Source organism: Corvus brachyrhynchos, unplaced genomic scaffold (genome assembly GCF_000691975.1).
Source record: "Corvus brachyrhynchos isolate BGI_N302 unplaced genomic scaffold, ASM69197v1 scaffold302, whole genome shotgun sequence".
NCBI classification, from domain to species: domain Eukaryota; kingdom Metazoa; phylum Chordata; class Aves; order Passeriformes; family Corvidae; genus Corvus; species Corvus brachyrhynchos.
In genome coordinates, this window is record NW_008237244.1 from 988,901 (window position 1) to 1,003,559 (window position 14,659).

Genomic DNA, 14,659 nt, shown 5'->3' on the forward strand with positions numbered 1-14,659 from the left:
TACCCTCTGCCAATAATACCAAAATAAATGTATGGATTTCATGCTACACCATGAAGTATTACTATCAGCATATAAAGGTAATTATTCATGTTCTATTATTTCACATATACGAGTGCACCAATTATTTTAGTTAAATCTTTAAAATGAAATGCTGAAATACATCTCCACAACATTTCATTTATGAAATACTTTTATATACTTCATATCTATATTCATTCCATATAGAAACTGGCATCACACTGTTCATATTCCAAGTTTTCATATACAAGGTATCATCCCTCCCCAAAGTCTCTGAATAACAGAAAAGTTAATAATAGCAATAATATTAAATACAGGTAGTACTTTCTTTGAGTTAATAAGGATTATCAGGAGAAAAGGCATCTTCACACATATAGTGTGCCATGAAACACAAGTAAACTATTAAATGTACACCTGCCAAAATAGCTAGAGCTGAGTTGGCAAAAGCAGATTCCACTTCCACAACTAGAGCCCAAATGTAGGTCACATAGGACAAGTATATATCTCAGTTTTTGTTCAACCTAAATTTGCTTTAGTCTTCTGTGGCATCTTTTAAACAGTATTTGATTGCTGGTATCAGGGCTAAGCACTTGCATTTGACTGATAATTATTCATTTACTTGTTTTAAATGTGAAAAAAAACCTGTTCTTCAGCAAGATGGTGTGTCTATTTTAATTTTTTAGCCATCTAAAAATGGGTAATTAGAAGGCAGAAACTTCAATTGTCACCACACCTCCAATCACGTGCAAGATTTTTTTTTTCCTGCCTCAGGACAATTTCTTCTGAAAAATGTAGACACAAAAATACCAGTAAAAACTTGCAGTAAACCTGAAAAAGCCCAGGACAAAGTAGTCTTAATGGTCTATCTGGGTGACTGGCACAGAAGGATCTCTACCCTCCTTTCCCAACAGAAAACTGGGAGAACATGTACTAAGGGGGTTTTTGGCAAACATTCAGTTTTCAATTTAAAGAAACTTTAGAAATTATTTGAATTATAAGAATTGCTGTCGTATTTTAGACTGTTGAATATTTGTTTACCTTCCCACCAGAGGATAGTGGAAGGTCCTTCTTATACAGAAAGAGTGGGCTTACAAGATCTGAGACTTCTCCTAAGCCATCCTGTTACAATAAGTAATCAATTTATTCTCCACAAATTCATACAATTTCATTTTTAGTCACAGTATTCTCTAGGCCTCTGTAATATGCTATGTCAGTAAATTCTGCAGTTTCATTAGGCATTGTGTGAAACCAACTTTCTTGTATTTTATTTCTATTACATTATTTTAGACAATGCCATTCAAGCTTTTGTATTCTGAGAAACATGAATCAGCATTCTGTGTTCTATAGTTATCTCTTTGGTTTGGGGTTTTTTTGAGCTGAAATATCATTGTTTGGTTTCTTTACATATACAAACCATTTCATATTTCTGATTGTTCCTGCCATATTTGTTTGCATATTTTCTATTTCTTCTGTGCTTTTTATGAGAAATCAAGGGTCACTGCAGCATTTAAGATGTGATTGTACGAATTTATAAGCTAGACTGTAGACTATTTCTTTGAGATAAAAATTTCTCAGTTTAAATATTATTCAACTAAAAAATGGTGTAAGCATGATATGTGCTAATTCTTAGAAAACAATATAGCCTGCCAATACATTATGCAATTTCAGCAAAGGAATTTTAATTGTGGTTATTTAATCGCAGTAAATGTTTATGCTTTCCCTAGAAATAGGAAATTAAAATTAGTTCAGGGAAAGTCATGCAATTCTCATACAGTAGCTCAATTTATTATAAAATTTTAGAAATAGCCATGTTGCAATGGGTAGGGGGACAAGTATCTTTGAATTCAAGAAATAACAAGTCTTTCTCTAAAACAAAAAATTACAAGCAACTGATGACAATTAGCACTCCAGAAAACCTAGAAAATGAGGGCAGAAATGAAGGGAAAAGTTTTGACCTACTCTGATTATTTTCTTAATGATAGTATTACAAAGGCCAGTCTCTCTTTTTCCCCAAAGAAAGCATCCATTCCACCTGTGATGCTGTCCCAGCTGCCATTTTCAGGAGAACCCTCTACTGGTGCAGTGATATACATGCCAGTGAGCAAGAAGGATCTGTCTCCATTCTCCTTAGCCACGGATTCAAATCCAGGTCATTAAAGGAAGACAGTATTTGTGACCAAACACTAAGCAAGAGAGCCCTACTAGCTGGCTGGGGTTTGGCTGGGATCTAAAAGCAAAGCAGTGGGATGCTGTCTTTTGGTGACCCTGACCCTGATCTGGTAGGGCGTCTGTGGCTGCTGTGCAGAGATCCCAGTAAAGTTACTCAGGCCCTAAAAGAGAGAGGATTGGGGAATGGGAAGATGAGGGCAATTGAGTTTGCTGATGCTCATCACATGGATGCTAGGAAAGGTTTTTGTCATGAAAGATGTAAAAAGGCTGAATCAACTATGATTTGAATAGATGTAATTTACTCATCAACTAATTCATTCTTATGAATGAATCTAATTAATTACAACTGAGGTTGCTTTTTATTTATGTTTATATTTACAGCTAAGTACATCTGCTTTAACATATTTTTAGAATATTATATTCTGTATTTGGGAGGAGATATTTGCATCTTTGAGGATGAAAATAGTCAGCTGTTGTCACAGGGGGCTCTAGACTTCCCAGCTGTATAGCTAATATTATATCTTCTTGTAGTCACAGGATACATCTGGCAGAAAAAAAAGAGATTAAGAAGCTTCAACAGACCACAAGTATAAAAGACAGGGTTTTCTCTCTCTTTCTGTCTTCTCAAGCCACATCCATCTGTTCCAGAATCTCTTAATAACTCAGCTCCACATCATCTTCCAGGATCTAGAGATTTGAGCTTCAGGGAAGAGTCAGGGCAAGGGAAAGTGAATGGGCCAGGATTGAGACCTGCCCAAAGGATGGGAGTAGAAAAAGAATAAAAGCAAGGGAAAGATCAGATTTCAGTGATTTCTCAAACTGTCTTTGCTACTGCAAAGAGGAGAGTCTCTTGTAACACCTGACATCCTTAAATATGAAAGCTTGACCTGTAAGATGAGATATGAAACTTGTTCAGCTCAGATCATCTATTCTATCTCCTCAAGCTGCTTCAAGCCAGCTCTAACAACTAACAGACATAAACCAGTTGAAAAATAATAATCATGTTTAAGTAATATTTTCATTTCCTTACAAATGTAAATTTAAATGATGGTAAATAAGTCAGGAGAAATTCAAAGCAGAATTAATTACTTGGTTTTGTATTTGGCAATCAATGTTTTCAGGAAGGACGAAGGAAGGAAAGCATGTCAATTAAATATGTAATGTCAAAAACTACTGGCTGAAATATGTAACTTCTGCAAAGGAATCAGATTACACATATTTAAAACATCTTCCATTAACTTCAGAAATGGAACAAACTAGAAAGTGCACAGGTCAAAATCTTTAATTGAACCAAGTATTTGAAATGTCAGTATAATTGCTGGCAGATAGGTTAAAATTTCTTGAAATTTTTGCAACAGTAATTTCACCTGCTGTATATTAATTTTAGATTGTCATTTTCTTCTTAACCTACTGGCAATGTAAATGTGAATATTTAGGCATCTGTCCCACCTCAGCCATGTCTTTTCAAAATACTACTTCATTAAGTAATTTGGACCACTGATTACACAAAACAGGAAGAGCAATTCATATTTTATCTGGGAAATGTGACATTGAAGCCTCTCACAAATTATTGAAAATTAATTTTGTGAATGAAACTGTTATTTATTATTTAGTGAATATCTTAAACTGTTTGACATATACATTATAAAATATGGTCCTAAAATCAAGAGCAAGGAGTTTAAATTCATTTTTACATAAATTCAGAATTCAGTAAAAATATTATATTCCAGGACACTGGATACATTAAATGAATGCATTGGTGCCAATGATTTGCCTGTGGCTAACTTTTTCTTTGATGCCATTCCACTAGTATGTGGTTTATTTATAAAATTTTATTGGAGGTAGTATTCCCCTTTTGTCTGATAGCTGGGCAGTAACAGACAGTAAATACAGACTGTCAAATCCCTTCCACCCAGATTAACAATTATTACAGTTATGGACTGAAGGCAAAATAGACCCCATGCTACAGTAACCCTCATAAAAATGCCTTAATTCCGCATAACCCCAGCCCCAGTGAAATCAAAATATATATTCCTATTCCCTTTAGCAAGTTTGGGTTTAATAGCCTTAAACTAGCAATAAAACTTTTCAGGGGAGAGTAAAAACCTCCCCATCAGAAATTGAGAATGTTCAGCATCCTCCTGCCCTTCCACACCTCTCTGCTCCTTCCCTGCAGTGCTGCTCAGCACAACACTGAGCAGCCAGCACAGCAACTCTGAGAGAACATGTACACAGCAGAGCTGGAAGTTCACAGCACTTGCCATGTAGCTTCCATTGCAGGGCTGGGGAAAAACCCCATCACTTAAAAACCGTTAGGACCATTATTTTCGAGTTCCATTTAGCAAGTACTTTCTATTTAATTTTTTATTATTTGCATTTCTACTTTCTATTATGCAGAAAAGGAATTTATAATACAGTAGTTTTTTAGTATAAAAACATTTCCATTTTCATCTTCATCTTCTGTGCTTCATATATTCTCCACAGAAATTTCTGATGGACCTCAAGAGAAGACTAACACAGAGGTTCACAGCTCTACTAAAGCCCATATGACCAACCAACATAGTTATCAAAATGAACTAGGACAGGGGATAGAATGAGAAATAAAATTAGTGTGAGTCAGCCTAAATACAGAAGGAAGTGCCAAATTTATGGCTCAGGAATTCTGTGCTTTACTTGTGGAGAAAAAAAAAAAGAAAAAGAAAGGAGACCAAGCTTCCAGTCCTGTCTCTTACAATGCAGGAAGCTTTTACAAGGTTTTGTGGACTCCTTGGGGGAACAAAGGGTAGTGAAGCATGCTTGTAGTTCCTTCCCTGGAGCTCACAGAAGGCCTTCACAACCACTTAAAGTCACTTAGCATTGCCTGTATTTCTTCTATGTTCAAAGCCGACATATAAGCAACCCCAAAACAGTCTCATAACAACTGTTTGAAGAATTTGCTCTCTGATATTCATCCAGCCTGTGCCTGAGGGTTCTTAGTGTGAGCTAATTTCTCATGCAGTCCTGCTGTCTCCACGTCAATCTGTCACTTTATCATCCTGCACATAATAGTGGGATTTTAGAGGTTTTCGACCAATTTCACCTACACTGACAGAGGAGTATAAATATCAAATTCTATTAAGTTCCTACAGATCTTTGAAAATGGTTAGAATAGGATAGAAGAGAGAGATAGAAGAGAGAGATACAACATGGAAGTCCTTAATCAAAAAGAAACTTTATCAAGCTAAAATTTGTGTCTAATCCACATGTGTGCAAGTCCAGAGATGCCACACCAAACTTGGTCTCTCCCCATGCAACGATATCATAAAACATGAGAAGAATGTGGGATTATTTCAGGAGTGACGGGAGTAGAAGAAATACGGGAGACTGACATGAGATGCAATGGAAACTGGATTTTATTAGTACTACTCTCAAGAAAGCTCTACTCTATCGGGGTTTTGTTTCTCTCCACCGTGGTATGGATCTATTTCCATAACAATGCATGTTTCATTTTTTAAACGTAACTAAAAGATCATTAGTTGAACCAATTCTCAAAGAGATTCCAATAATTAAAACTGCAGAAACTGCAGAAAGTCCCAAATGAAATGCTCTACAAAATTTAAGTTTGTAAAAACTGTATGTTATTAGTTTACTTATATTTAATTAAGACAAATTCCTCAGATATAGCTGGATTTGTAATGGGGGATTTAAATCAAGAAACTGTAAAAATGTATATCAGTGTAAATACTGATTTTGCCAGTACTTCACTTACCCCATGTCTGTATTCTAACCATACTTACACTAGTTCTCAAACAGCTGTAATATAATAGTATTCCTTTTAATACAGTTTAAGCAAAATAGCATTTTCGTAGTATAGTTAATAAAGCTCACTACAGTTTTCCTAACATAGCTCTACCTAAAATAAAGGCAAGCAAAGCAAGTATGGTGTTACAATATTGCTCCAATATCAGCATTGAGATGTCAAGAATAGAGAAAGAAAGCCAACAAAAGACTTATTACTGAAAAGCAGACAAGAAAAGCCAAAGAACTGTTATGCAATTTAGCATCTGCACAATAGGTAGCAAAAGCACACCAATAAAATATCAAATTAAATTTTGCACGTATATGGAAGCAAAAAGCATTTCTGGCATGCTGAAAATTTACCTGAATTATATGAATATAAGCCTTTATCTGGAAAACAAATATTGAAATGAAGTAGTGTCAGGGAAAAATACATGAATCAACACATGTAACAGGGATGATTAGAACCTTAAACTTTGCTATAATTGCTGCCACAGATGGAAGAATTTGATACTGTGGGCCACACTCCTTCAAAATAAGAAAACTCAAGCAGCTAAGACAAATTAAACCACAAAAATGCCAATCACTTCTGGATCAACATTTATACACAATAGCCACAGAGATCCAGAAGTGCAATTTCAGTAATTTCCAATTCTGAAATACAGCTGCACACTTTTATTATAAGTGTTTAACTTTTTAGGGCAAAATGTATATTTAACTAGGCATACAATATGAGCTGCTACCCTTAAAAATATTGCACGCTTCTGTTGACACTGCAGCATTAGCAGAACTTTCCCAAGATGTACTTTTGAATCCTACTTTACACTTAACAGACTCAGAAGTGATATGTCATTCAGTGTTCTCCCTCCAGCTAGGTCTTGATTTGGGAAATATGTACATACATGAGAATCTTAACTACACACTGTTACCAGCAAATTCAGGAATCCTAATATGAGCTCAATGATTAAATACTTGCAATACCTGAATTATTGTTTGCGTTCCTTAAGTCTGACTGGTTTATGTATTTTAGCTTTCCATACAATCATACCAATTTTTCTAAACTGAACAAAATAATAGTATGTGAATATCTGGACAATTCTGGAAACATGAAAAGTTAATGGCATTTGCAGATTTTGAAAATATTATTTCCGTAAGATGTCATAATACAAAGAAGCCAGGAAGCCAGAATAACATTAATAATACCTTGTCATAAGCAAGATTTTATGAATATTTTTATTCTTTATAGTTGAAAAGCTCACAGACATCATATTAAATAGAAAAGAATGACAGTCTGTAAGTAAATGATGCACCTCAGATTATATGATATGACACTGTTAGAGAAAAAATTAAAATTTCAATTTCTTCCCAAATGGTGCTGTTAATGGATTCACTGGATGACTAAGTACATTCTGGCAAGTCACATTTTTTCTGACATCCAGATAAAAACTATTTTAATATGTGGATCATATCACTAAATCATCTACTACTTAAGATTTCTAACTCTCTGTATTTTCAACTTTGGTTTCTTGATAAATGTAACACATTTTTATATCCCAGACCCAGAATTCCATTAGACAATATAATTTCAAAGTGAATGATAGGGGTTTTTTTCAGCATCATTTACAACCTTTTAGATGTGATTTATTGTGTAATTTCTCTAATATTTGTATTCCTTAGTAGTAATCTTTTCTGGTTATGAATTTCATCTAAAAATGACAACTATTTGCCTACAAAATTATGAAAAATGGAGTTTAGAGACTTTTCCTAGTTTATCCTGACAACACCAGATGTTACCCAAACATCGAAGGTGGAAGCATGCCAAATGCCCACAAAAAAAATCAATTAACACAGTCTAGAAATTATTCATATAGTTAAAAACTATGGGGTTTCTGAATTTAACTGCTGAATAGATCTTTAAAAGGGTAGAGCTTCTTGAAGAGCACAAGAATATAAAACTAGTGAGATTATAATGGGATTGAGGACTAAGAAAGCAATGTTGGTTTCTATATGTACAGAAAGGAAGAAGTCAGAACAGTAATAAAACCATCTGAAAACTTCATTACACAACAGAAGAGCAATATAATAACATGATTGTATCAAGTAAGTAACCAGAGAAACTATTTAATTCCCTTAAACGGCTTCAAATAGGTTTTTAAGTATTTTTGTAGTTTAATTACAATTTAATAAATTAATATCCTAAATTAGTTTCTTTCATTTATCCTAAATGAGTTTTCTTTTAGAAAAAGAAAAATATTTTGATAGTTTAAGGCCTTTTTAGACATCCCTGTATCATGTTAAATACCTTTTAATTAAAGTATTTAATAAACCATAGATGTACAATGAAATATAATAAATAAATAATAGGTGTACAATAAATACAATACTGGTATATATATGTCCATATTCTGTGAACAAAATATCAATGCATGCAAACAAAGATAACATGCCCAAGGCCTGTGCTCCATTAAAAGAAAGAGAAAAACTAAGGAAGAAGCATGAAAGAGAAAAATAACTGTCATTCTTGTTCTCTAGGGTAAAATTCTTATAATAAATTAATCATGGCCTGTGACACTGACCATAAAATGCTCCATATTATAATTTGGAAAAAAGTCACTGATGCATGTTTCCATTAAGTACAATTCACTTACCTACTCGTGAACAGCATTATTATAATTTCCTCAAGTAAGGTTCAGTGACATCCATTGAAAATTATCGTGCTGACTTACCACACTCACAACAAACTAAAAGGAAATTGCTGAGACAGCAAGATCCTGATCCTGCAGTAAAATGAGCCTCTACAGAGCTCCAAGGAAGTAAATAACTTTCAGCAGAAGAAGATTTGCCATCATTTCACAGGGGCTCATATTTCACAGGTTAAAGATTCAGATACATTTGTAATTAATTATTGTTAAATATTAATGATTTCGGTACTATGAAATGTATATCTTGGTGTTCTACAATATAGACTTGACAACTTTACCATTTAAGTAATGGAATAGAGGGATTAAATTAACAGTTATGATATTCCTCCTTGATCTGATGAACATTCAAAAAAAAAGTTCTCATCACCCAGCAGTGAGAAGTCCATCTAGAAATGCTTTTCAAAAATTAATAAGTAATCAGATTCTTTATTTTTTAATTTTTTTTTTCTAGTCAGATTTAAAAATTTTTATCATGTTAAAGTCTCATCGTTGCCCCAGAAAATAGAGTCTGATGGAAAAATGTACAAAGTACAAAGCTGAAAAGATGACAAGACTTTTCATGCTACCCAAAACACTTTGTTGATGCATTATAGATTTTCTTAATTCCCATCCAAAAAAATGAATAAAATTTGAAAAACAAATTTTATATATAGCTTTCTGCACACTATATGCAGATTTTTTAGAACATAACTACACTCAAATTTTATCCCCAGAGTTTAAATACTCATTACTGTAATTTCTCTCCCTCCAGATTTTTTATGTGCCTGGAGAATCATGAAACTCAGTGAATGGAGTCATTGATGAATTTAATTCTAAAAGTAATGAAAGTCAAATTCCCTTTACAAGAAAAGTACTTCAAAGTCTGATTATTTACATTTATTTTCATTTTGATTGATTTTTCTGGTCTTCAGATCTGAAAAAAATACACCATTTTGGACTTCTACATGTTGATTTTCAAACACTGTAATTTCTAAAATATTTTTGATCTTGTTCTCCACAGAGTTTATCTCCCATAGATGAATTACTTTTCCCTTACTGAGGATGCCCGAAATATAAAACTTTTGGTTTTCATACCATATTGTGAATTCTCATGGTATTTGAAAACTCTCCTTCAGCTGCTGTACAGACCTATGCTGCAACAAGAGGCCTGAAAACGTCTGGGTTTACTGTTATATTCACATTTCTTCTCATTTGTAGCTGTTACCTACACTGTACATTGCACTCTCTGTGGACTGCAGAGCAGTAATTTAGACAGCTTATTTTTAAAGCTGAGAATCTGATCTAGAAAACTAGTGTCAGTTGCTTTTCAATCCTAGCTAATTGGGAAAGTCTTAAAACACTTGGAGTGAAACAAAACCTACTTCTAAAACAAATTCAGTGTCAACATAAAACTAAAAAAATTGTTGTTCTCCAAAATAAACAATAACCCCATCTTCTTTCTCAGTTCAACAATACCAGCTCACACTGCACAAATGCTTACATTACACAGATATAACTGCAAAAGATGGAATAAGAATGCCTCATAGCCAATTTTATTTCTATCTCCATACTCTGGGCTCATGGATATGAAGTAATTTTTGATATGCAATCTCGTGGTATAAACCTTGCTTGATTTCTGTATCAGTTCTCAACAATAGAAATACTAACAATAACTTCCACACCAGTGATCCTAACAGCTAAGAACACAGCATCCAAAGCACATTCAGTTTTTTATGTATGCCCTAATAAGATACTTAGCTAATGTGAGATGGAAAAATAACCAACCAACAATAGGTCAAATATATTCCCTGAATATTTAGGGAATTCCTAAATATTCTCTAAAATTATTTTTAATTTTCTGGTTACAATCTTTTTTCAGAGGCAATATTAGAAGAACTTCAGTTTGGCTGTAATTCTAGTTAATGTTTTCTGGAATTCTTGGTGCATGGCTGATTTTATGGTAAATGTTAGAGAAAATGAAGCAATTTTAAAAATTCATTTCAAAAGCTGAGCACAATAAGTAAAATAGGCCTACTTGTTACCCCGCATTTCACATTAGAAAAACCTTAAAATATACTCTTTGGATCAGGTTATGAAAATCTGAAATATAATTAGCTGAAAGAGCTAGTAAGTCATAATCCTATGTTCTATATTAGTTCCAGTTTCTAAGTAGATGTCTGTCAGAAAACACAAAAGAGAAAGTATGGCAATGATTCTTTATCACTAGGAAGTTAATGGAATGTATGGATCAGAGGACTGGGAAAGAGAAGGTGGACAGCTGACTTAGATCAGTCTGTACCACAACACACTGCCCACTCAAAGATATTGAGAGATAAATATATGTAGAAACTAAGCTACGGTCTCTGAAAGCTGGTTCCTAAAAAAATGGCATATGGGGCTCTGTGGGAAGCTTGCACTTTGCTACTGGCAATCTGTAAATACAACTTCACTCTTCAGGGCTGACAGTCTGCTCTTCTTCAGGAACACTGCAATCCAGTGATATTAAAAAGAGAATAGAATTGGTAAGTGTAGGTGGTTCTTTTAAACTACCTTTAGAGAGTAACATTTGTCTTCAAATATATGTGTTTATCACTACTTGGCAATCATAAAGATAAAAAAGCTTAGATGTGTAATGAGTATTTACACAAACAACAACCAACCTTATAATTCAAAATATCTCTCCTGTCATTGCTCACACTAACAATTTTTGGGGGTATTCAATAAAGTCCTTCATATTGTACTCACTAATTCTATACATAGAGGCATCACAGAAATGAACAAAAGGTAGGAGAACTGAACTGCTCAGATTTTACAGCCCCAAAAATTGAAATCAGCCTGCTTTATAACAGCCTGTACTGTACTGACAGTTGTCTGTATTGACATGTTCTAAGAAGTGCTTCAAAAAACACAGAAAAACTTGCTAGACATGCTTTGTCTTCATTCTAGAGACTTTTTTTCACATCGTCATAATGTGCCACTGGATAACATCTTCTGTTTCATCATATACAAGAACGTTATTGAAAGATACAAAAACATCTTCAGACACAAGAAACTAGCATACTAAGTTTGACTTCATACTCTTTTGAAACCTCAAAAAAAAAAGTAAAACCCCAGACTTCTATATGTTATTAATACAGTATAAATATTTTACTTAGTGAAGGCAAACAATCTTGAGACGTGCTGTCTGCCCTTCACCGGTCCCTTGGTGATGACATTTAGACTGGGAAGAGCTTTTTTGCAGGCCATCTGGTGCAATGCCTGTTTCAGGCTTGGCCAACTTACACCTCATCGTTTACAGCCTTGTCCAATTGAATACTGGATCTCTCAGTAGGATATTGCATGACCTCTTTGGACACCAAGAACTACTTTTATTTCCATTTCAGAGGTGTGACAGCAATAAAAGAAAAACTGTATTTTTTCATTGCTAAATGGATTCTGCTGCCATAGCTGAACTCGTATCAGATGCTAAATTTCCAATTGTATACCTTCTCAGACTCTAAAAAGTACGGATTTTAATTCCAGGAGACCTTGTTCTGTACATTTAAAACTACCTGTTTAAACTTAAAATTATTTATGATACCACAAGGATTCAAGACATGAATATATTCCTAGACCACTAAAGAAAATCCTTCTTTATGGGATTCCTATTTCCGTACAAACGGAAATAGGGTAATTAAGTGTAGGAGTACGCACATTCTTCAGCAATAATAGTGAACACCTGAAACTGCTTATTTGATTGAAGATTTTAGAGCCTGAGGCTGAAAAACTAGTGCTCTGGGAAAAGTCAGGCTAAACCATCCTCATTGAAAAGCAGGACTTCTATACCAAATCTTAGTATTTCACCAAACAAGAAGTTAGGCTAAGTCCTTTCCTCTATATTTACAGACAAGCATATAAAATTGTTCAGCTGAACACATTATTTGTATTAGTATTTACTAGTTACTTTTTTATTACTCATTAGTACATAGTGCTATTACTATATAAAAAACCCTGAATGTCTTTCAAATTTTCAGTCAATATCATTCAACAGATCTTTACTCAAACATCACTAAAATATGTTAAAAAAAAAAAAGCATTAATTCATTCCTAATGGCAGTTATTTATTGCACAGTCAGAAATTCTGATAGACAAACAGGCTTTGGTAGCAGGACTGAATATTTCCTGAAAACCAGAATTTCACTAACTTCACATACAAAGAGTCCAGCTGGTCTGTAAAAATAGTTGTACATGGAATTTTAACTTCTTAAAATGTGTTATAAGTTGGAGTAAACCATATAAGAAAAATAATTTTAAAACTTCACTTAAATAACAGTCATGGCATATGAGAAGACTGAAGATGATTGAATTGCAATAGAACTCCTTACTTGCTAACTATCACTTCTTTCCTCCTTCTTTGGACAAGTATAATCTTACAACTTCAAGGCTATGCAGTGTAAGTCTCTGACAGTGTGTCTATCTCAGAATATTATGATATGGAGCATTTTAATCCTTCTCACCATCAAGTGCACAGAAGACAAACAGATCAACCACTTGAATCGCTTGTATACAATGGGTTATTTAATAAAGACTCTACATACAACATATGAAATATCCAAGCTTGTTTGCATGACTACACACAGATTTCTGTGAGTTTGTGTGAAACGTATGTACACACACTCACATCAAACGACTCAAAGAAACTCCAAGTAAATCTTAGAAATTGGGTTTGGGTTGTTGAAGTTCCTTTGTTTTGTTTGGGGGGTTTTTTCCTAGTTTTGGGGTTTTGGTTTTGTTTTGTTGTTTTTTTTGTGGTAGTGGTGGTGGGCCTTTTGGGTTCTGGGGGTTTATTAATTTGGTTGGTTGATTTGGTTGGGGTTTTTTATATAACTGCCAACTGGTATTTTATAATGTTTATTCAGTGAAGAAGAGCTTTCTGGCAGCACTGAACAGTTAAACTAGAGAAACCATGAAGTATTAAAAAAACAGATTTTCCCCCCTTACTGTCTTATTCTTATGTATCTATTTTTATTACCATGTTTGATACACTGTATTTTCAAAATATCTACTAATAACATCAAACTACTATGGATTGGGAATAACAAACTCTACAAAGTAGAATTTGTAGAGAAATTCCATTTGTGAATCTAAGCACGTAAAATAGTATCAAAGCAAGGCAACAGGCCATGGTATTAATTTATCTACCTATGATGTTATATACAGGTTCCTTTAAGAAGTATGAGCTAAAGAGAGAGGTCCTGCACATTCACTTTTGCTTAAACAATGAAATTATGAACATAATATAAAAGATAGGTCTTCATGATAAAAAGAGCACATTGCAAAAAACCAAGATAATTTACTCAAGCTGAAGACCTGAACTGAGTTGTCTCATAAGAAAAAAACAGTGCAATACACAGTGGTTGACACCATTTCTAGCATGTCAGACTCTCACAATAATCACAAATGACCTAACTCATAACAGCTACAAATTAATATAAAAGCTCCGTCAGCTTTCCATTTGCAAGAATTTAATATATTTTACTATGCATTAATTGAAATGGACTACACACAGAGTGCAGAACTAATGACCTACTTTGTAACCTCCGTGTGGGACTCTCGCCATGGAGTTGTCTGCGTGGCAAATACGGTGAGGGATGGGGAAGTGGCAATGAAGAGACATCATGTGTTTGAAGTTTGTACCAGTGAGGTTCATCATCTAGTAATGCTGTCTCTAACTCAATAAGAATCTAAAAAAGAAAGAATGGTTAAAAATAGGAAAGCATTATGTGACAGAATATTTTTAAATAGATGTATTCATAAATTTTATTCTATTATTCTCTTATTGCTAAGGACTTCGTCTGAAGTTATATAAAAACCTTGCTTTAATATGAGAGAATCTCCTGTGCCTTTTACAATACTAAATATACCAAAAAATCTTTCACAAAACCTTTATTACCTTATGAGAACCTTTACAGCATTCAAATACCTCAAATTAATGAGCAACATTCCAAAGTTTTGGTAAAATACAGCTATGGATA

At 33.8% G+C, this 14,659-nt stretch overlaps 1 protein-coding gene across 22 annotated transcripts in view; it reads right to left on the reverse strand.

Moving 5' to 3' along the window:
- Nucleotides 1–14,659, reverse strand: part of RIMS2 (regulating synaptic membrane exocytosis 2) — a 393,792-nt gene that overhangs the window by 177,023 nt on the left and 202,110 nt on the right. For 15 of the 22 annotated variants that reach the window (XM_017730312.1, XM_017730317.1, XM_017730311.1 and 12 more), the window contains 2 exons: nt 14,215–14,368; nt 6,328–6,354 (listed from right to left, as the gene is read on the reverse strand). In XM_017730312.1, the coding sequence (XP_017585801.1) occupies nt 6,328–6,354; nt 14,215–14,368 (181 nt within the window). The remainder of the gene's footprint in view (nt 1–6,327; nt 6,355–14,214; nt 14,369–14,659) is intronic. The other 7 variants (XM_017730323.1, XM_017730304.1, XM_017730322.1 and 4 more) reach the window with 1 other exon arrangement.